The 23,814-nt window shown below is 33.8% G+C and overlaps 1 protein-coding gene and 1 non-coding gene across 2 annotated transcripts in view; both read right to left on the bottom strand.

The window, feature by feature from the left end:
* Ec (ubiquitin specific peptidase echinus) overlaps positions 1-23,814 on the bottom strand; it is a 240,843-nt gene that overhangs the window by 162,459 nt on the left and 54,570 nt on the right. Inside the window, exon 2 of the mRNA XM_076804296.1 lies at positions 5,049-5,304. Coding sequence (XP_076660411.1) covers positions 5,049-5,279 — 231 coding nt within the window. The 5' untranslated portion in view covers positions 5,280-5,304. The remainder of the gene's footprint in view (positions 1-5,048; positions 5,305-23,814) is intronic.
* Positions 20,027-20,097, bottom strand: Trnae-cuc (transfer RNA glutamic acid (anticodon CUC)). The gene has a single exon. It is a non-coding gene; the product is annotated as a tRNA-Glu (tRNA).

Here is a 23,814-nt window from a genome sequence, read left to right as displayed (position 1 = left end):
ATTTTTTTTTTTTTAATGTAATGCCCAGATTGATTTAAAGTTTGAGGTACCATTTATTGACGTTAGAATGTAAACAAAAATATTTTTTATAAATTTTAATCGTTAATATCAATGCTGCAATGGCGGCTTGAAAATGGAAACCTGGAAATGCGCCGTGTATCGTACAGTGCACAAAAAAATCAAAATGAAATCGTTAGTTTATGCAAATACGCACAACATGGCACTCTTCTTTTATTAAAATTTGCAAAATTGCAAAAATGGCGATGTTTTGAAAAAAGACAGATTTTCTGTTATGATTTTGTGTTAATAACAATGTTTTAAATAAAAAATTAAAAAATCGGGGTTCGTCATGTTGTGGCCAATTATTTATAGAATGTATATACCAAGTTTCATAAAGATCGAGTTTTTGAGCTACGTTGCACGGCGTGCGAAATTTTGCGTTTTCAGAAAAATGCGTTTAAAGTTTGAGTAACGTGAAAAAAACGTTACGTGTTTGCATATCGTGAAAAAATCTTAATTCATTTGAATTTACCGCGGTTTCTTGCTAATCTGCGATTTCAGAACTGGAGAACAGATTTTCATTGTCCACAAAAAGTTGTACTTCACCCTTCTTCTTTTCGAGAAGCACGAGCCTTTCCAACAAGAGCCCGACTACGTGAGCCACTCCGCCGTTCACTTTATTTTGAAAATAACGTACAAGAACACCTCTAATCACTTTCCAACTTTTTTATCATATTCCTAAGGAAATTTCCAATCGATTAAAGAAGAAAGCTCAAAAATTTCATTTTACACAAGGTTCCACCGTTTTGGTGTTGCAAAGCATCGCAACACCAAATATACCCTAAGCCCACCATCATGAAGGTGATGACGAAAATGGACGAGGAGTTGAAGCGAGCCTGCAGCGGCTTCAGGTCCAAGCACAAAAGGATCGTGGCAGCTAATGGAGGCTACATCGGGTAATTCCGTTCTTTATACCATTCGCTGCTTTCGTGCAAACTGACGAAGGAATATTTTTCTTTATATTAACCCTTTTAGTGCCGGAGGCCGATATATCGGCCCATGCTGCACTGTCGAAAAGTGCCAGAGCCGATATATCGGCCCGCACCTTGTAGCGCTTTACTATTCGCATTGCGAGAGAACACTATCTCAAAATAAATTTATAATACGTTATAAATGGTCTAATTTCATTACGAGAGAATTAAAATAAATAGTTTTTCGGTTTAACTTTCCCTTATATTCTATATGTTATATTACCTATAACAATTACTTGTTTCGGATGAGATAATCCGTCCGGCGCCTACCATGTACCTTGGAGTTATTCTTTGTGTTTGTTGTGCAATATTATTTATTTTGTTACAAAATATATTGGAAATGCAAAGTATATACTTTGTAATAAACGGTCTATAGAAAGTTATGATAAAAAGATGACTTTCCGTATGTACAATTATGTTTTGAAAGAGAGAACTCAATTTTTCTCTTCTTTATGATCACTTATACCTTTGTTATTTATGTAATTTTCAATAAATATAGACAAATTAGCGTCACTGTTTTACTCTCTATTTCGTTCTTGATATACTGCTTTTTGAATTATGTAAATATTGCTTTTCGTTAGGTTTTGATGAGCCTTTTTCTAAACCCTAGTAAAATCGTGAAATTCGGCCGGTTATCTTCGCATAGGCACCTCTTTTTCACCCGGCACTAAAAGGGTTAAGGTTGTTGCATATGAAATACCCGATTTTAGAATGCAAATCTTATAAAACGTTTTCATCAAAAAATGCTTTTACAGTCTGCAGGTTTATTTATATAAAACTGTGAGCTACAAAGCTAATCTTTACTATGCTATGCTGAAGTTTAATTCAAATGTATAATTTTACTTTTGAAGAAAGTGTATTTTGACGTTAATGCGACTGTCGTGTATTCTTTGGAAATATAACTTATTGACGATAGCGTTATGTGATTTTTGGTCAAAATATAGTGATTAGTAAAGGTATTGTTGATGGTCAAATGGACTGCTACAACATGAAGATAATCAAACCTTGTAAATGAAAAACGTGAATAACCAAAAACTTCCATTTTTACCGCAATACAAACTCGAAATTCATCGAAAGAGTACGTTGATTACAATGGTGCTCATTTTGATCTATAGGGTAAGGAACCCAACTATTATAGGGATGGATTACCAATTACTGTGCACATATATTGTTTATACTGATTTTTCAAGCGTAATGAATATTAAAAAAAGACATATATAACATATACAGTGAATTCTACCGCGGGCTATACCCCGTGAGGAGCCAAGAAGCTCAAGAGACTCTTTACTACGTTCGGCGCGGATCAAATAATGATGAGAGTAACTCCTGGACGATAAACGTCATCAAGATCCGTGTTGCTGACATACATCGCGAATTCAGTATACATTAACTGATTTTAATGGAAAAATTCAATATCTCTTTTTAAATATTCATTATGCTTTAAAAACAAGTATAATTAATATAGGCATAGTAATTGGTATCCCCACAGTAATTGGGTAACCCTAAGTTCGTTTAGACAAAAATTTGCATTTGTTTAATGTTAATGTTACAAATCGGACATTTCAAATGCAACAGCCTGCTGCAATGACTTTTTCGGATTTACCTCAACGACCGTGTATATCGGCGAATCCTACGTTTGGCCGAGATTGTTTCCTATGCGATTCCGATCGATTGTTCTAATCGAGCCCGATCGGATGTAATTGCTTCCTCCGGATGTTACAATTACCGCTACGTATCGGACAGGCCGGTGCACAAAAGCTGGGAAAACAGTTCTGATCGACATAATAAATTCTAACTGTCCGTGGGAAGGCTCCTTTTCATACCGTAGCCGGAGAATTATTCCCATTAATGAACCGTGCAACCGTGCAACCTCTTCCAGGCGTCGCATCGCGCGAACTTCTGTCGAAATGCGTCCGATAGATTCGCGATACGTCAGTCTTGATCGACTTGATGTCGCACGACAAAAAGGATAACGATTTTTGGGACTTGCAGTACCTACACAAAGTACTTGCACACTTTTACGATTCTTGAAAAATTTTCGATATTCAATCCCTGGCCGTATTACAACGAAACAGACTCGTGATGAAGATTTTAAACAAAGTGTAACAAATATGAATGTCATACCTTCGCATCTCGACGAAATAAAATTTTATTCTTTTGTAATATCACCAGACAGCGAATATCTTTATGCAAACTAAAGATTTTCTACCTGAATTACAACAAACTGGAGTGAAATAAAAATTTATTTTTCTTCTTGATGCTTAATAGACTGGCAATAAGACAACAGAATTTTTAAATTCTTCTAATGTCTTTGTTGTTTCAAATGACACCTACTCATTTTTGTCATAAGCGCATAAAATCCGCTGTCTAGTAATCAATGTTTACCATCGAAGAAAACGTACCTATGCAAAAAAATGACAAATTTCTCGTCTGACACTTTCGGGGACGTTTGTAATCACTGTAGCCGTAAAGGACATGGTACGGAAAAGGGTTGAGAGGGTATTCTGATTTTCGTAGCCGTTTTTTCACCAATCTTTAGGAATTTTTTCAGAAGAACTATTAAACTTTTTATGTCAGGATTTTCCACAGATATTTATGGATACCTGAAGTACATAAAATTATTTTTATTAAGCAAAAATAATCAAAATTATAGGAGTTAAATTTTCTTTTCGGCGTACGTTTTGAAAAACATGAGTGTTGCCATGATTCTGATCCTTCTGCCGATGGAAAACAAAAAGATTAGGAGGCATTGGGTTGGAATGAAAAGTTCGTAGGGTTTTTAAATTGAAATTCAAAGATAAAATCAAGATATTTATTCATAGATTTATTCGATAACATATTTTCCATTTTGTTCCATTACCTTCTGCCATTTTGTAGGTCATGTTATTGTATAAACCTGTGAATAAACATCTTAATTTTGTCTTTAAATTTTAATTTAAAAACACTACGAACTTTTGTCCCAACCTAATATATTCAAAATCTCAAATTACTGATTTTGAAAACATTTTTCCGTCTGACACGTTGAAAAATGAAAAAAAAAACAAAAAATTACAAGACTTCTTTCGTAAAAATTCCTAAAAATTGTTGAAAAAAATAGCATTCAAAACCAGAACACCCGAAATTAAAGAATTTAATCCGTGAAATTCTTAGAACATTTTCTTAGTCCAATTTTAAAGGAGTTATTCCTTTTAGAAGGCTGTGCGAATATACAGTGTATCCCACGAACTGTGTTCACTTGAATATCTTTGTTATTTCAAACAATACGAGAAAATGTTACTCACAGAAGTTGTAGGGTAATTTAGGAAACTACATAATATGGTATAAATGATATTCTTGCAAGTGGAGGCGTGGAGAAGATATAGAGGTCACCTTTGTTTTTATAAATGGAATGTCCAATTTTTTATGCTCGATTTCGATAGATTGGCGTATTCTGAGTATAAAAGTACGAGCACTAAAGTGTATTTGTCCTAAAATTTACTGTTTCTGAGATATTTGGATGTTTTCATGAAGAATGTTCTTCATGAAAAGCCCACCAATGTTTACATTTGACGTAGATAGCATATCTTTGAATACGTTCTATAATGAAAGTAATAGAATGAAAACAGTCAAATATCTCAACAACGGTAAGTTTTAGGACAAGTACACTTTAGTACTTTTATACTAAGAATACGCCAATCTATCGAAATAGAACATAAAAAATTGGACATTCCAAAGGTAACCTCTATATCTTCTCTATGCCTCCATTTGCAAGAATATCACTTATACCATATTATGTAGTTTCTTAAACTCTACAACTACTGTAAGTAACATTTTCTCGTATTGTTTGAAATAACCAAGATATTCAAGTGAACAGAGTTCATGAGACACACTGTACTTTCGCCCGCCACTGTAGTTATGGCTGCTGTGAGATCGCCAAAAGCGTCCTCCGTCCAAGGATTAAAGGATGTACGGAGACCTTTTTGCCTGGCCGTATACCTGAGATATGATAAGTAGAGGAGAAAGAAACATTTCACCTACCTGGACGGCGCTGTTGAGAAAGCAGTTGTTCTGGCCAGGTCCATTGAGTAATCCTTTGGTGCTGGTGAAGCTGTTGTTGTGGTCACTAGCCGGCGATTTCTGGTTGGATTGAATCTGTCCGTTCGCCTGGTTGCCGTGTATTTGATGGCACTGCGACGACTGTAAATATCCACTGTAATCCACCGTATCCTGGGATGCAGCTGGCTGCTGTAAACCCATGATTGACGCCATCCTAAATCAGCTATGTTAATGTCATCTGAAAAAAAAACACACACACACGGAGGCTTGGTTACTCAACTTGCAACGACCGAGAGCGTTTAAAGTCTTTAGAAAAATAGTTCAATGCTGTACGAGCATTGTTGGAGATCCGATGACTCATACATGCTCAAACATTGATTTCAAATGATCTATTCAAGAGACGATCGTGTCATTAGCTTTCTGGGTATGTTTAATAAAATTGGTTACATTGGGTCGATCAAGTATTTAGGATCTTCGTACGTCGACAAAATTTGCAAACTTTACGCAATTCAAATTAAATTCAAACAATTAATTCAGTTAATATTGTTGAAGCAGTTGCAACCAGCTTTTACATTCTTATTATGTTCCTAGATAAATTATGAGGAATTGAATACCTATTCTAAATTTTTTTACAACAGGAAAATAATTGGGAATATAATAATAAGTATAAGAATAAGGAATAGAATAATAACAGGAAAACGAAAACAGTCGTTATTTTTAGTCGCGCATTATAGAAATAATAACCGAGTTGGTATCTTTATTTTTAACATTTTTCCTGAGTGACGCTTGCCAAAATCTGAACTAGAACCTGTGACTATTCATATATGCGGCACAATTAAACAACGTTTTGTGTTTATTTGTGCAGATTCTATTTACCGGAACAAATATACCCAGCCATTGCTTAGAATTAGAAGAAGCTCCGCGCCGTGTTTGATTTTATTGCACTATACTTTTGCATGCTGCGCGAAGCATCTCGCGTACAAGTGTAACGTGTGTATTTTCGCATGGAAGGCACGACTATAGGTTACAGAAATTATTGTACGCATTTTTCAGACCACCGCTGGAACGTGATCATAAACTCAGAAAGTTAAACGGATACGTGGCTGGAAACTAAACCAGCTTTTTGTGAGTCATATGCACACGCATATCGAGCTGAATTTTTCCGACAGGAAAAAAATACTATTGGACGACCACCAACTTGGTCTATTAGTAATTAGTATCGTCATCGCGCTAACTTTATTAGCTTTTCATATTCATAACTATTAAATCCTTTCCGTAGACCGTTACACTGTATATATCGTATTTATTCTTGCGATATATTTATTATCACGGTGTATTAATTCAGCCGCCAATTAAGCTGGATGCAGTAATAAAAAGTTCATCAGGGAAGTATGTTTACAGATCAAAGATAAAACATTGCAAGTTTACTGTTTTAATACTGTTGTCTTCCTTGACGACTTAGGTCAACACATTTCGCTTATTTTAGTATGAGACAGAAATGTATTAGGGGGACCCATAAGTAATCAATTATTTTGAAATCTAAAACAAACTTTGTAGTAAATTCAAGTTTTTATTTCTTAATTTATCTTTCCTGCAAATTTTCAATCCCCCTCTTATAGAAATCCAGGGTTCGTGAAGCAAAATATGCTTCAAGATACCGGCTTGCATCTTCTACAGAAGTGAATGTTTTATTTCTTAAATAATTCTCCAGAGATCTGAAAAGATGATAGTCAGAGGGAGCAATATCCGGTGAGTACGGGGGGTGCGGTAAAACTTCCTAATGCAATTCTTTGATTTTTTACTGAGTGAGATTCGCTGTATGGGGCCGGGCATTGTCAATTTGGAGTATTACACCTTTTCCATGGACTAAAGATGCCCTCTTTTTCAATAGTTCTGAATACAACCGTTGTAATTGCTGACAATACAACTCAGCAGTGACTGTTTCTCCAGGTTTCAACAAACTCAAAGTGAATTATGCCACGACAGTCCCACCAAATGCACAGTAACACCTTTCTAAGTGATAAGCTACGTTTAGGGGTTGATATTGCGGTTTGATTTGCAGAAAGCCATTGCTTGGAACGCTTTATGTTATCATAAAGAATCCATTTTTCATCTCCGGTAACGATTCTGCTAAGAAATGGATCTCTACGAAATTTGGATAGCAATGAAGTGCAAATTGATCGACGAATATTCTTGTGGGTCTCAGATATAATTGATGCGGTACCCATCTTCCATGCCTATATGCCTTTCCCATTTCGTGTAGGTGCCTTTGTATAGTTGACCATGTGGACCCAAGGCTTCTCGATAATTCTTATATACTTAATTTTGGATCAGCTTCCACTAGAGATTTTAGGGTGTCATTATCAAATTCAACTGTTCGTCCACTTCGAGCCCTGTCAGAGAGATCATAATCACCAGCAGCAAACCTTCTGAACCAACGTTGACACTTGTTGACCTTCAATACATCTCCATAAACATCGCAAATTTCTTTCTGTTACCGTTGCATTAAATCCCGCATGAAAATGAAAAAGTATGCATTAACGAATATGATCCTCGGAAGGTACGGACGCCGCCATTTTATTACAGTTTGTTCTTTTTTGTAAAAAAAATTATACTTTTTAGAATATTTTGAACACAGGCTGCTTTACCAAAAACTGTAAATGAATACATGTTTCCTCTTCAACGATCGGTACAGAACTAAAGGCAAAACAAATTTTTTGCAAATAATTGATTACTTATAGGTACCCCTAACATTTAGATAGGAAAAACTTTTGATACAAAGATACTCGAAATCGTTAAAATTCTGAATGTTAAACTTGAAAATTCTCTTTCCATCGATTTTTGTTCTAGTTAACAAAATTTCGTGCCAAACAATACGGTTTGTTTATTCATTCTATTGGGTTGGCAAGAAAGTAATTTCGGTTTTCACAAATTGATGGCGTTTCAATGACTTCTGTTAAATTACAAAGGTTAAATTTGAACCGCGCGCTAACACAGAACTTGGCCAATCAAAGAATAGGCAAATCGGCTTGAGTCGATTACTCCACCCTTACATTAATATTGTCACATTTTCAAATTCAAAATTGTATTTATTTGAGTAAGTAAAATTGTATTTCGTTGTATCAGTGTGTGTCACCTCACATTATATGAATATTTCAGATGTTTTGTAAATTATTATTTTTAGATTTTAATAAAATAAACATAATTGAAGGGCATGAGCATTAACCTTTGCCCGTAACAATAGCTTCTACTGAAAGATCCTTTCTCTAGATTAAAAATAATAAAAAATTACTTAAGGTTATTCGTGTCTCAAGATCGGTTATCAGGTTTATCAATAGTTGCAATAAAACATGATGTACCATGCTAAGTAATAAAGAAATTATTGATGAATTTGCTAGCATAAAAGCCAGAAAAGTAAAATTTTTTAAATCGTACATCAATTATTAAGGTATTGTTCTAAAGAAGAAGTTTGAATCTTTAAATCTATGGTGGTTTCGGCCCCAAAAAAAAATTTTCAACGTTTTCGGGAAAAAAACGAGTGTGTAGTTTCTCGCCCGCTACATCATAAAAAGAATCTTGGAATAAAATGAACGGCAGATTATGAATCTAGAGGCTTCTAGCTTCAAAACAAGTCCAATTGTCGTGCGATTCTTTTTTACGAAATTATCACAGTTTAAATATAGGCAAGTTTTCGAGAATCTGGTATTTAGTGTAATAAAAATTCTTGGACTCACTGTGTCCTGAAATGTCTCAGAAAACTTTCAAGAATTTGAGGAATGAGCAGCGTGGAACTCCGCAGGAATACAACCTTAAATATCTCTCGCACGAGCAGTGGAAGGTTAAGAGTAACAATATCGATCGCGACTGTGCTACATGATCATTCTAATTATTCGAATCCCTCGCAAGTCCAGTATACCAATTTGTAAGATCGAGCGATCGGGATTTTAGCAGGCATACCTCTTCTGAAACCTAACACGCGTATCAAGTTGCCGACGTTTGGATCTGTTGCAGCGAACCCTTTCGGTGAGTGAAAAGTACCATGGTTGCATTGTTACAGAACCCTAAAAGCGACCACGAAGACAACGACGCCAGCTTAACTCTCGAGCACGTATTCGCCCCGACCACTTTTCTTGGCCACTCGAAATTAACGCCGACCACTCAGCCGTACCATTTAGTATGTCGGCTATGCAAGTCGGACCAGCTCTTCTTCGCCCTTTTCCCCTTCTCACCCCTCCAGGACCGATAATATCGCTTTTCTTCAGCATCCTACTTCTCTTGCCTTCAATTTCCCTTTCGATGCGGAAAACGATGCGCCGATCCTTTCCTTTTCTTCCGTCGAGATACAAATATTTTCTCGAAAGGAACAACAATACCTCGAAAGGAACAGAAATATGTATCCAACTATCGAAAAAGGTTAGAATATTTTCTCGAAAGGAACCAGAATAAATTCCCGAGAGGAACAAAAATAACAAACACTGATTTTATGCACTTATTACAAAAATGACTAGATGAAATACAGAACTGTGAAAATGTTTAAAGAAACTACAAATCTTACGGTAATTACAGCTCATTCATGTTATTGGAAAAGGAAATAAATGTCTGTGTAGTTCCTGTGTCTTGCAATTGATCAGACAATTTTTATTTTTCATAAAAAACCATAGTCTAGTAATTATAATATTTTCTCACAAAAAAGGGAAGACAAAAATACCAAACACCTAAATAAAAGTAGACTATTGTTCCAAGAGAAACAAAAATAATAAACACTTGAAAGAAACTTAAGTACTTTCTCAAAAGGACAAATACTAAATATGTATCTGGACTAAATACTTGAAAAAAGGTAGAACGTTTCTTCGAAAATAACAAAAATACCCGAAAGAAAATAGAATACTTCGCCAGAATCTTCATAGTATTCGTGGTTGAACGCTATTTTGAACGTAACTTGTGTACATTTAGTTATTTATGTAGTGCCCTGGGTTTGAATTGATAGAACTATTTTTATTGAAAAGGTATAGAGTTATAGCTCGCGACTAGACTGTGAATTTTGACGCGCTATTCTAAAGCACATCATCCCATTGCTTAGCTGCTGTAGTACGTGAAATATTTTTCAAACCTGAAGTCATCGAATTCTTGAAGTGATACAAGGTAAACTTTGTGCTAGTTTTACAGTTTTAGAGTTGCAAGATTAGAATTAGAAAAGGAATTTGTATACAATAAGACACGTACAAAATACAATGGAAAAGATTATACGCACCGAAAAAGAATATTAAGAAACAACGTTCATTGAAAAATGTTTCTTTCGTTGAATTCGCTTTTGGAAACCATTCAAATTACGCTAAAAACTTCTCGTAAAAACTGTGTGTTCATTATAGAGGTATTTCGTACAATATTCATGTACGAAATAATAAGTAACATTTCACCATGATTCAAAGTATTTGTCATATATTTCTGTGTCTTATCCAGTACACATCGAAGAAGTATCATCAATCATCTAACTTTTACTACTTTATATTGCCACTAAAATTGAACACGAGAGTTTTGTGTGCAAATGGAATTCAGTTGACAAAAATCTGCACATAGGTTCGTGTTAACATCCGCAACGTAAAGCGATTAGATTTAATAACAGCTGTCAGATAGGATGTTAAATCAGTAGAGGCAGGTAAAACAACGCAACAGTTCGATCGTAATTATCTGTTGTGTGGCATGTCACGGGAAAGTACACAGTTGCATGCTGCATCCTGTTCCTTGTAAGCCAAATGAGCAGTAACGCTTCCACGTCTCTCCGTATTTCAAATTCATATAAGATAACGGTGTTAAAATACAGCGGAGCTAATATTGTTCCATCATGCACGGCTAGGAGACGGATAGAGAGTGCAAAGCTGAAGAAATTACGGTGAAGTCAATATGTTACTAGCTTTACCGTTATGGCGATTCCGTGCGACTTGAGTCTTTCAGATTAAAAGTAGGATTCGACGTGAAAATGAATACTCGCGTTTGGATTCGCGTGTTACAACACCGGCACTGGTATGTGGCGTCACATGTGAGTATACAAAGAAGTATATAGGGTGATTCAAATAAGTGTACCACCTAAATCACATGTAAACAATTTGGTATATGAAACGGAAGTTGTTGGTTTGGTAGTAGCATACCATGTAATAATTACCTTTCTTCTGTTTTGCTCCGTTATTGAGATATAAAGATCACCTTGATTTTTTAAATTTTGAAATGTATATTTTAGTCTCGTGATACAGAAGGAAATTGAACGTTGAATAGAAAACTACAAGAGTATATGAGGTGAGAAAGTAATATTCATCAAGATATTCTCTATAAATGCTTTTTAACGCAAGTTCACTTTGAAGGTCACCTTGAGTTTCTTTATTGTGAAGGGTATATTTTAACCTTGTGGTTGATGAGAGAATTGAACCCTGAATAAAAAACTACAAGGGTATATGGGGATGAAAAAGTAATATTCATCGAGATATTCTCTATAAATGATTTTTAATGCGAGCAATGCTCAAAAACATTTTCCATTGCAATTAACACGTTCACGGACAGTAAAAATTTCAGTGAGCTGCAAAAATAGACAGGCAATTTTTCTTGAAACTAGTTGTATTATCCGAAATCTAATTAGAAATAAACAATAATAATAAGTTAACTGTCATTACTAATGACAAATGAAATGTATATTAATTACAAAAACTTAAGGTTGTATAAAATTAAATGAATAAAAATTGGGTTTAAAATTTGAATGCTATAGCACTCACGTTATTTTGCATCACTATGAAAATGAATGATATAACATTTGTCAAAATGACTGGTTTGACAACTTTATTTTAAAATTCCTACTTCATGTTATATTTTTTCTCCGCAATGATGTAATGATTTTTGCAGGGATAGCTAAAGGAATAATATAATAAACTTTAATTTTGTTTTATTCATTTAAAATAAAAGTAATTTTTTATCATGGCTACTTATACCAGTACCAGTCAATTTGACTGGTGTGAACTTATTGAACCGTATAGTATGAAGGGAAGGACCATAACAACCGACAATTTTTTTACAAGCTTGTCGCTGGCATATAAATGATTAGCCAAAAGAACCACACTGGTTGGCACAATACGCGGAAACAAAAGAGAACTCACAAAAATTTGTAAAACGAAGAAGGATACCATGGCTCGCTTTTCGTCGCTGCTGTATCGATCAAATGAGATTACACTCACAATTTATAAAAGTAAGCCGAAGAAGAAAGTTTTTATCCTGATCTCAAAGCATAAAACCGTCAAAATTGGAAAAAGCGAAAAGGGCCTACCTGAAACGGTCGAATTTTATAATAAAACAAAATTTGTGGGAGATATAGCAGACCAAATGGCAAAAAATATAGCGTGAAGTCGGGATAAAGAAGATGGCCACTTCAAGTATTTTTTAATATTTTAGATTTAGCTGGCATAAATGCCTGGATTTTATATAAGGAAACCACAGGTGAGCAGATATCCAGGAAAGATTTTATGTTTCAATTTCCAGATGAACTTGCCGCTGACTATGAAAAATCACGAATAGAACAAAGAGCATCTGAGATCCAAAGTACGTCAAAGAACTCACCTTATTCACGCAAATGGTGTCGGACAGGGTACTGTAATAATAATAAGACTACCACCATTTGCAATCTTTGTAAACAATATGTATGCGGAAAATGCACGCAGAAGAAACTTTACGTTTGTAAGAACTGTGACGAATGATAACTTTTGTACCTAATAATTTAAGTTATATTTGTATTTTATTTATTCTATTACGTTTATTATTATTATTATTATATTATTATATTATACTTCTTATATTTACAAATGGAAACTTATTTTAATATTCTTGTTACCAAAGATTTTGGTACTAAATATTCTTCATTATTGTACTTATTGTTATTATATAGTTTGTATGCTCTCAGAACATGCAGTTCCGTTTGTAAAATAATAATAAATCAATAAATATAAAAATATTCTACTATTACGTATTTTTTAAAGACCAGTCATTTTTACTGGTTTTGGTAGAGAAAGCTACGTCTCAACTGTCGGTAGTTCTAGTGTTAATTCGCGTAATCTAGCGATCAATGCAAGTGATACACGTTGTAAGAAAGCACCGATGACAAACCCTCGAAGGTATTCCTCAGCCAGCCTCGAATTAGACTTGCTCGTTTACAAGCAATTAGAAAAATGCGCGTCGCTATGCTGTTTTCCTTGAAGATCCTCGGCCGAGGCCGCGCGATTCGCTGGATCGAGCGTTGGGGATCGAGGAGAATGGCTCGTGAATATCGATTGGGTGTTCATTGATTCATTGAACATGAGTTCTCGGTATTGTTACAATCGTTTGATACGCGTTACGTTAACACCGTGCACGTGCGTGATTAACTTCAAGGAACGGTGTACAAAATGCATACGAAGCGCGTGAAATTTCATTCGTATGGACGACACCACCATCCACTGCTAACGAAATCAAATACATATCTTTATCCGTTATAAATAACATGTTTCATAGTTAAACCGTTGAACCGGGATTTCTGTACACGTAAGAAGACTGATTTTTACAGTGGATCCTAAAAGTATTTAAACACTGCATTTCCGATTCTCGAAAAATTGTGATAATTTCGTAAAAACCTTTATTTTCGCAAAGCAGTGTACATTTTCCTCCAAGACATATTTACATGATGTAAAACGTACGTGATAAACTGAAACCCTATTTTTCCTTAAAAATGCTGCTAACGTCTCCAAAATCTTTCCAAAAAATTTTCTCGTAAATAAAACTGCAATAGCTTTGAAGATTGAAGCCTTCTCTTTAAAACGATATCCCTTGAAAAATTATGTACAATGTTTGCTCATTGTTTTATGGAACAAAAATAAGTAATAAGTTCAGTGATATAAAACCCTCATGGTGTAATTTATGCTACTGTAAAGTTGGTAGCACACCTCTCATACAAAGATCGATAAAACGACTAATAAAAAAAATCGTACATCAATTTTTAAGCCGTCGTTGTAAAGAGGAAGCTTCAATCGTTAAATTTATAGTGGTTTTAGTGATGATGAAAAAAATTTGCAGAGTTTTCACAGACGTTTGAATATAGTATATGAAACTATAGGCTTCTAACGTTAAAATGAGTCCAAATTTATTGTCGTACAATCGTTTTTTACGAAATTATCACAATTTAAATACAGTCAATTTTTCGAGAATGGGAAATTTAGTGTTCAAACGCTTCTTAGATCCACTATACATCAAGACAATAGTAAACGTGAAGGCAGTGCTACTTGTTTTACCCTATTCCTCAGCTTTTCTTATTTTGTTGGGTTGTAACACAAATACGTTCGGTTATGTTCAGTATCTCTGTTTGTTTATTAATAATGTGCAGAATGATATTCAATCGATTGTCTAATTCCTGACTACAAGTGGCTTTTTTTCGATCATAGTTACACACATTTGCGATTAGTTATAACTAGATTGCAGATTTTCCAGGATGAGAAACAAGTAAAATTTGTCAACTCAAAAATTCTTTCTGGTAAGCACTGAGACGCCATTATTGTTTTTTATTGTACATGTTATCTTATACATTAAAACTGCGTACATATTATAAATATATAAAGATGCGCAGTCTAGTCATAACTAAATCGCTACAATTAGAATCAATAGATGAGTTTTATAATAATCAAAGTTGAACACTTATACTTATAAATATAAATGTTATGAAACAATATCGAACAAAAAGGATTTGAAAATATATGGTCATTTCAATTGAAGTTTTATGTAAATTTTCAATAGTTACTCGTCAATAATTGGGGAGTAAAAATTGTTAAAAAAGACAACCGAAAATGCTCAAAAACTGGACAGTAAATGATTAGATACAGCTAGTAGAATGGAGTGAAACGTGCTTATACTTTTCTTTGAAATGAGCAAGGGAAGGCTTTCCTACTCTTTAGCAATTATTTAGCCAAACAATAAAACTTAAACCTCATAATTTCAGAAAGGAAATTCTGTTGTCTATGTTCTCCCTGATGAGTACGAATTACGTTCCATTTCAATGTACAGTTAATTATTAGATGCTGAAGTAATATCGCGCGGGAATACGGAGCTTAACTCGCCTTAATTTGTTTAAGAAAATTGATCGTAAAGTAACACGCTGCCGTATTTTTTACTATTTCCGCAAAATTCATTCTTTGATTATGTAGCGAAGCTTCCGCACGACCGTGCGTTTTACGAGTCTCTCGGGCTCTGCCCTGCAATTTACCTACATTCTTCTGCCGGGTATAAAAAATTCCGTCCACTTAAGTTTATTCATTGCCGTAAGTTCTGTCTGCAACTTCCTAGAATTCGGAAGAGAATGCCAAAACTACCACGATGTTAAAAGTAACAAACTCACGTCTCCGTTTTAATTGCCGAGAAAAAACTGAAAATGATCCTTTTCAGTTTTACTCTTGACGAAAGTCGAATGGGGTGTCTCTGAAACCCCACGAGAGTCTGACAGATTGACTGCCAAATTACTGTCATCAAAACGTCCGACAAAGTTTCTAACCTTACTGCATTCTTCAAATCTTAATTTAAGATTTAATGTTGCTCGTACGACGCCAATGACGAGATATCCCGCCAGTCTGTTCTTTTATGTTAACAACTAAATGTCATTTATAGAAGAGTAGGGGCAAAGTTCTAAAGTCTAAAGTTCCGAAAATCGGTCAATTCGGATTGAGCTCAAATGTTTCACATACCCTCATTTTTTACTACAAACGTGTTTCTAAATTAATGTTTCCCAAAAGGATTTTTGGCGACTTGAGAAAATTTTTTTGTTATTATAATGCTATGTTGGTAAGGTAGAAAATGACAGTAAAATAATAAACAAATTTTTTTCGAGTCGCCGAAAATCCTTTGGAGAAACATGTTTTTACTGCAAAATGAGGCAAAGTGCAAAATTTGTGCTCGATCCAACTTAACTGAAAATATCTTCCACGCAGGAAAGAAATACATTGCACCTACTGTTGTGTAAATGACATTTAGCTGTAAACATAGAAGAACAGACTGGCGTTGCAGGAACAACATTGAATCGCGAGATATCTCGTCGACGGTAGCCAAGGGGTTAATAGATTTCATGCACTTTTATCATTTTTCATTTTCTGGGACTCAGTGCATCTTCGAGAAAGTCTAATAAGATTTTTATCTTCCTTAAAGTATAATAGCATCTCTATTAGAGTGAACTTTGTTTGAGATCTTAATTTCTATAGATTAGTATAGAGAAATCTATATCTGCATAAAAATCTGCAGTTTACTAATAAAATTAGATGAACCCCGATACATAATTACAACGTTAATTCCTAAATTCAATGACGTAGTAGCCAACGTATTAAATAAATATAAAAGATTATAATTACTATTCAAATCATTTATATATTTTATAGTACAATAGCAAAATAGCATCTCTACCAGAATGAACGTTTATGATTTTATCTTTCACAAATTAATTTAGAAAAATCCATATTTGCAGAAAAATCAGTTTTTATACATTTATGGCAAAAATGTGCGGGTGTAAAACAAAAAAGTAAAAAAACGAAGAATTTAAGAACACTGTTGTCCTAAAATCAACTAATTACCATTATTGAAACAAGAAATGAATTTTTATTTAATTTTCATTGCTTGCAACCGAAGCAGGAAATTTTTATTTTGCACAAGAATCCACAGTCTAATAATTATAATAAATATTAATTTCTAAATATGTTGACGTTGTAGTCGACGTATTATACGAGTGACAAAAAGTTGTATCGATTATTAATATCATTTATATATTTTATTCTATAACTTATCAAACACTTGAATTGCTAAAAAAACAAGAATGTATATTACGATATCACATAAATTCTGAAATGCACAGATTTGGATTAATAGTAACAGGAGTGGTAACAAGAAGATATATTTATACTATTTTTCATATTATGTGGAAAAATTAAAGTGCATTGTGTACTGTAAACAAGATCCAGTGCTTCATTCATTTTTATGCTTGACAAAAGATAAGCACTTATGATCTATTAACAGTAGATCAATACGTATCAGCAGACTGATACTTATCGCTTTATAAAAATCATACCAAGATTTCTATTACAGTATGTGCTTGAAGAAAGAAGTTTATTAAAAAATTTCTTATGAAAAGGTTTGTGTAATTTCAACAATCGAAAAAATAAAAAACAATTAATTTTCACTGGCCCAGTGATAATTAAAGGTGGCTTAACCAAATATTCAACACAGAAATTCGAAATCCACCGCGTCATCGAAGCCCGAACGTAAGTTTCTCGGAAGCCCTTCTCGATTTCGATAAACACCCACGAACAGAAATAGTACGCAGAAATTCACGTTCATCAATTTTCCGTTCCCAAACGAACCATTGTGATATGGCGATTTAATTTTAGATTGTGTTATCAACGCAGGGTATCGACGCGCTTCCTAATAAGACGTGCAAATAGACGTACAAGACTATCGTCTCAAACAAAAACGTTGCCTATATTGCAGTAGCAGACAATCATCGAACGCTTTGCATAATCATTAATAGTGAAGTTATGAGATGACAGATAACAGATAAGTGATATCTACATAAATCTGAACACAATTACACACGAATTCTTGCGAACGTAATCGAAGCAGTTTCATGAAAACTAATCATGATGAACATAATAAATTTATATGGCAACAAGATAAAATTAAGATCAGAAAAAATGTTAAAATAGTATGGGGTAAGAGGCGCAATTACTATGAGGTTACCAATTACTGTGCCTATATCAATTACGCTTATTTTTAAGCATAATTATTAAAAAAGAGATATATCACATATATATTAACTGATTTTAATGGAAAAAATTTAATATCTCTTCTTTAATGTTCATTGTGCTTTAAAAATAAGTATAATTAATATAGGCTCAGTAATTGGGTTGGGTTATCTTAGTGACCGTGTGGCCAAACAATCGAAGCATTGTGGTTTTGGTGTGCTGATGTTATTAAAAAAGAAGTATGCAACATAATTATTATAGAATATGGTGTGAGAATCTGTTAAATATTATATTCAAATACTGAATAATTTGTGAAATACTAAAATCAGTGAAGCAAAAGTTTATAAATAATCATCTTATTCCACGTTTAAAAAATGGCAACAATGTTAGAAGAATATTAACACTAAACCTACCAAGCACAAAACATATAAAAGAAAAACGTCTTATAGGAGGGAGAAGATTAAATTTACTTAAACTTTGTACGATTTTCATTTCATGCTTAAATAAAGAAAACAATTCAGTAATTTCCTATGAAAACGTTTTTATAATCTCAATAATTGTAATCAATAGAGAACCGGCCATTTTGACCGCGGTAGGTTTAGTGTTAATTAATAATTTCACATATACAGTGAGTATAAAAAGTATTCGTACACCTCTTGTAGGCTTAAAAAACCATGTATTTCTCTATGTAATTGCACACATGTTTATAAAACGAAACATAATTGTAATTTTTATATATTTTAACTACATACTGTTATATAAATATACTTGAAAAAGTTTAACGTTAACGAGAAAAATTAGAAAGTATGAGAAGTGTCTCCAAATTGGCGCGCAAAAAGTATTCGTACAGGTACTAGAATGTACTTGAAAGCCGTCCGATTGTTTATATAGTCTAGTGGCAATCTTCTGCAAAACCAGTCAATTTTTATAACATTCGGTAAAATGTGTCGTAGAGGTAAGGAAACAAGTGAGACTGAAAGAAAAATTATTATACTACTGCATAATCAGTGCAAATCATTGCGAGAAATAACAAAAGCAATTAATAGGCCACACAGCACTATACAAGGAATTATAGATCGATATGGTCAACGAAAAACCAATAAAACTAAAGCGAAATCTGGTCGCCCTCGAAAACTTAGTTTACGCGATGAACGTTTTATAGTGCGTGAAATAAAAACAAATCCTAAGATTAGTGCCTCTAAGATCGCTGCTGAGCTTGCAAACAACGCTGGAGTAAGTGTATGTGCCAGCACTATTCGTAATTGTTTACGAAATAATGAATACCACGGCCGAGTTGCTCGCAAGGAGTATTCCCTAAATGCCACAAATAGAAAGAAGAGACTTGATTTCGCGAAGGATAATATTAATAAGCCTATCGAGTTTTGGCGAAGAGTCATATTTACTGACGAAAGTAAATTTAATGTTTTTGGCTCTGATGGTAAGTGTACGGTCTGGAGGAAGAAAAATACGTGAAACACGGCGGAGTGGGGTCATTACACTTCATCGAGGGAATCATGGACCACAAAATATACATAAACATATTAAAAACCCATATTGTAAGTAGTGCGGGTATAAAAGACAACTTTATCTTCACTCGAGACAACGACCTCAAACATACAGCACGCAACAGAAGAGAGTGGTTGCTTTATAACACACCACAATATTTGAAAACACCTCCGCAATCACTGGATATTAATGCGATCGAAAGTTTATGGGATCTGCTTGATAAAAAGAGGAATGGTGCAATATTACACACGAAATCACATCCAATTTAGTGGATTCAACGCCAAGAAGACTGGACGCAATTATACAGTCGAAAGGCTATCCAACGAAATATTAATTTAATTTATTTTCGCAAATAAATATATAACACGCTTATTGCTTGTTACGTGTACGAATACTTTTTGCGTGCTAATTTTGAGACTTCAGACTGTTTTTAATATCTCATTAACGTTAACTTTTCGTTAATTTATTTATGTCACATTTTGTAGTTAAAACATATAATAACCATAATTGTGTTTTTGTTTTATAAAGAAATGTACAATTACATAAAGAAATATATGGTTTTCTAAGACTATAAGAGGTGTACGAATACTTTTTACACTCACTGTACGTAATGCGAGTAAATGAAATATTATATAATGATAATGTTATCGTGTAACACAAAAAAACTATAAAATTAAATTCCGGTACCGGGAATTGAACCCGAGCCTCCTGGGTGAGAGCCAGGTATCCTGCCACTAGACCATACCGGATTAATTGTACTTCATCCCTCTTCACACAAGCTAATATGAGAGGGTAATGATTCCAATTTATTACGATATACGTATCTCGAGCAACTTATTTTATGTAGAATTAATCGACACCGCATATTTACACGCGAGTGTTAGATTGTGTTCGTAACTTTTCGCAAGTTGCACATACAATATATTTTTTAAATCTACTGTAATATATTCTATTGTAATATCGTTACTTGGTAAGAATTGAGAAAACGCCCCCCTTCCTTTCGATACATGACGTACGCCATTCTATTCGTTTTGACATGCTGAACACGAAATATAGTTGTCTTTTTTTGGCGCAAATGAATAGTTTTCGAGATATTCGCAAAAAACTACCGCTACTACTACATGAATCCTGCGTATACCTACGCGTCCGTGATAGCGCGCCACGACGTGTATGCATCATAGGCCCCATTTTTTCTATTCCTCAGCGCGGCTGAGGTATTTTGTAAAAGGTATTTTCTGTATAGAATATAGAAAGGTTGGGATTTCTGAGATCGTTAACATTTCATGTAGTAGTAACGATAGTTTTTCGCGAATATATCGGAAACCATTCATTTGCGCCAGAAATGACAACTACATTTTGTGTTCAGCATGTCAAAACGAATAGAATGGCGTAAGTCATGTGTCGAAAGGAAGGGGGGCGTTTTCCCAAGTTCAGCCCGTTACTTATACGTTTTGTTTTATTTTAGCTCGTAGAATCATCCCCTAAAATGTCTATCCTGCAGATTAAGGGGGCCAGCAGGGTTTGAAATCCATATGCTTATGCATGGGTCAAAACCTTTTCAAACTATTTCTTCAATATTGCAATGAGCAGTTTAAAAGTGGTCACTTATGTTTCCTAAAAGTCCAATTTATGTCTGTATAGAGCCCAAATTTCGAATTTCTACCTCATGACGGAGTAATTAACAATATTCGGCAGAAAATTCGAATTCTGAAGCAAGTATGACGTCACAAGATGGCTGCCGCTGAGAGATTCTCTTCATTTCGCGAGATTTAGTGTTCGTATCGAAAAAAGAGCTCTATACAGACATAGCGAACACATGTACAAACACGGTGGTATGCATTTTTAATTGATTACTTACTTATTTAAGACGTAAAATGTCTAGAAAAAAAGGCATAGCGTAACATAGCGTGACAGTCAAGGCCAAATGCCTGCCGGCCCCCTTAAGTAATAACGAATTACAAAGGGTGATCGAAACCATCACTTTTTACATGAAAGTCTAACTATTTACTGAATTCTAAACATTTTTGTATGTATTAATGTTTGAAAATTACATAGGTACACTTGACAGCACTGTAAACAACATTATTCATCACATGATTAAAAAATGTATTTCTGTACTGTGACTAATAATTTGATCACCCACTGTATATTTATATTAACATTTTTACATTTAATTTTTATAAGCATCTCAAAACGCAAGTTGACCTCCAAATGATCTCGAAAATTATGAACAAAACATCTTTTATTCATAATATTATAATCTACATAAATAATAATAAGAAGGAACGTTTCGCAACTTTTGTTTATATTTTGTTTAACTCTACGTTTTCGCAGTTACTTAAAAAGACAGACCTGTGGAGACTTTCTGTATAACAAATATCATTAATATTAACATCATTATGATGTATTATAATAATATCATATAGCATTGTTTTACTTCTATGTATTTTTTAAATGCATGTTAATATTTTTTTGTTATTGATCCAGATAATCGTATTTGACTGCAGCTTAACCCTCTGTATGCTGTGCCGGAGTCATTCGTGACTAGTGTTCCTTCTCGAGAATTCTTTCTCGAGAATTTCTCGAGAAATTTTACAATTCATTATTTCTCATTTCTCGAGAAAAATTCCAGTATTTCTCGAGAAATTTAAATTTAGGAAAATTCTTATGAATCTCATTTATTTTGTAACATATAAATTCTTAAATTCTCTTAAATTCTTATTTAAAACTTTAGAAAAACTGAATACTGAATTGAGTAATGAGTTTCTTGTTGTTATTAAAGAAGAAATATCTAAAAGAAGAGACAAGATTGTTGTATCCCTTATAAAATATCTGCATAATCCAGAATCTCTGCAAAAAGAATCAGAAGATACATTTTTTTATTTAACATCCAAGGCACATGTGCATAAAATAGCAAAACAAATTCTAAGCAGACTTTATGGAAAATATAACAATGATTCTTATGAAAATAGTGAAAAACTTTCAGATTCTCAGAATGCGGAACTATCACTGGAAAAACAGATAGAATTAAAAATTGCAGATAGCCTTCAAGAATTTAGTGTCAAGAGTTTAGCGGCAGAAGAAAATAAATTCCGGACTCTAACAAAGAAAAAATAAAAAATAGGATAGAATAGAATAGAATAGAATTCCAAATTTTTGAGTCCACTGAAAAAGGGACTCCCAATCTTCAGCAACTTTTGGATGTTCTGTATACGATAAAGCCAACATCCACACAAAATGAAAAAAATTTTTCTACGGCTACAGATTTTGTTAAAAAAAAAAAAAGAAGTAGATTGTCTGACTCTACATTAGACGCATTATGCTTCTTAAGAAGTCATTTCAAAACAAAAGCGTAATGTTTCACTTTATAAAAGTTTGGTAAAAGTTTCCCAATATTTTTTTATTTTATTAAAAATTCTCGAGAATTCTCGAGAATTATCGAGAAATATAGTCGTATTTCTCATTTCTCGAGAAATGAAAAATGTTGAGAAATCAGGAACATTATTCGTGACCCGTCGCGGTGGGGATAATCTCGAGCGACCGTCAATATGTACAATTTTATTCCGATATAAGACAACGCTTTTTATTTCGTAATAAGAAAATCACTATCTTTTTCTACTTCTTCATCCGAAATACGACGAAAGCTGATCCCGAGTTATTGTCTTATATCAAAAGAAAACTATAGTGAAATATCGGTGTGGGTCAGAAATGACTCTGGCATAGGCCTAGAACTCGCAGGAGTCGGAGGGTTAAATTTTATTCACAATTTCAATTACAAGCTAGTTATTCAACATTTCTGTTGAACGATAATTTTCAACGAATTAAGTAATATACAGTGTCTCGCGTAAGTGTTTGAATGGCCTATAAAACAGTGTAACTTTTTTAAAAAATTGCAATTGGTAGGTAACACGAGAAAATAAAAGAAGGCGCATTTTAAAACTTTTTAATTTGGGCCTATAATGAAAATTTAAAATATGCGTTTTGTAAATCTATGCTAGTTATAGGGTAAGGAACCGAATTACTGTGGGAGTGCCAATTACTTATATAGGCACAGTAATTGGGTTCCCTATTCTACACATCTTAAAAATTTCATCAAAATCGGTTGACGCACAGAAATCATGAAAAATTACTTTGTGTGTAATTAACATAGATCTACAAGACGCATATTTTAAATTTTCTCTGGGGGCTGAAATAAAAAAATTTTTAAAATAGCCTTTTTTATTTTCTCATGTAATTCCTACCAATTGCAATTTTTTCAAAATCCTGTTTGCACGTCGTTTAATAAACCAATGCTTCTAATTGCTAAAAAAAAGTCAGGTCGTTTGACTTTGAAAATCTTTGAAAAATCTAAAAATTTCGAGCCTGTCCTTGCCGTTTTATGTTCCTTTCCAAGACTATCCCCTACGTGTTACGCATGCCAACGTAATAAAGCTCCGTTGTTCTGAATGACAATGTGCGCGAACGTA

The sequence above is a fragment of the Halictus rubicundus genome, chromosome 2, assembly GCF_050948215.1.
Source record: "Halictus rubicundus isolate RS-2024b chromosome 2, iyHalRubi1_principal, whole genome shotgun sequence".
In the NCBI taxonomy this organism is placed as follows: Eukaryota; Metazoa; Arthropoda; class Insecta; order Hymenoptera; family Halictidae; genus Halictus; species Halictus rubicundus.
Note: the sequence above shows the minus strand (reverse complement) of the source record. Positions and strands in the feature narration are given on the sequence as shown.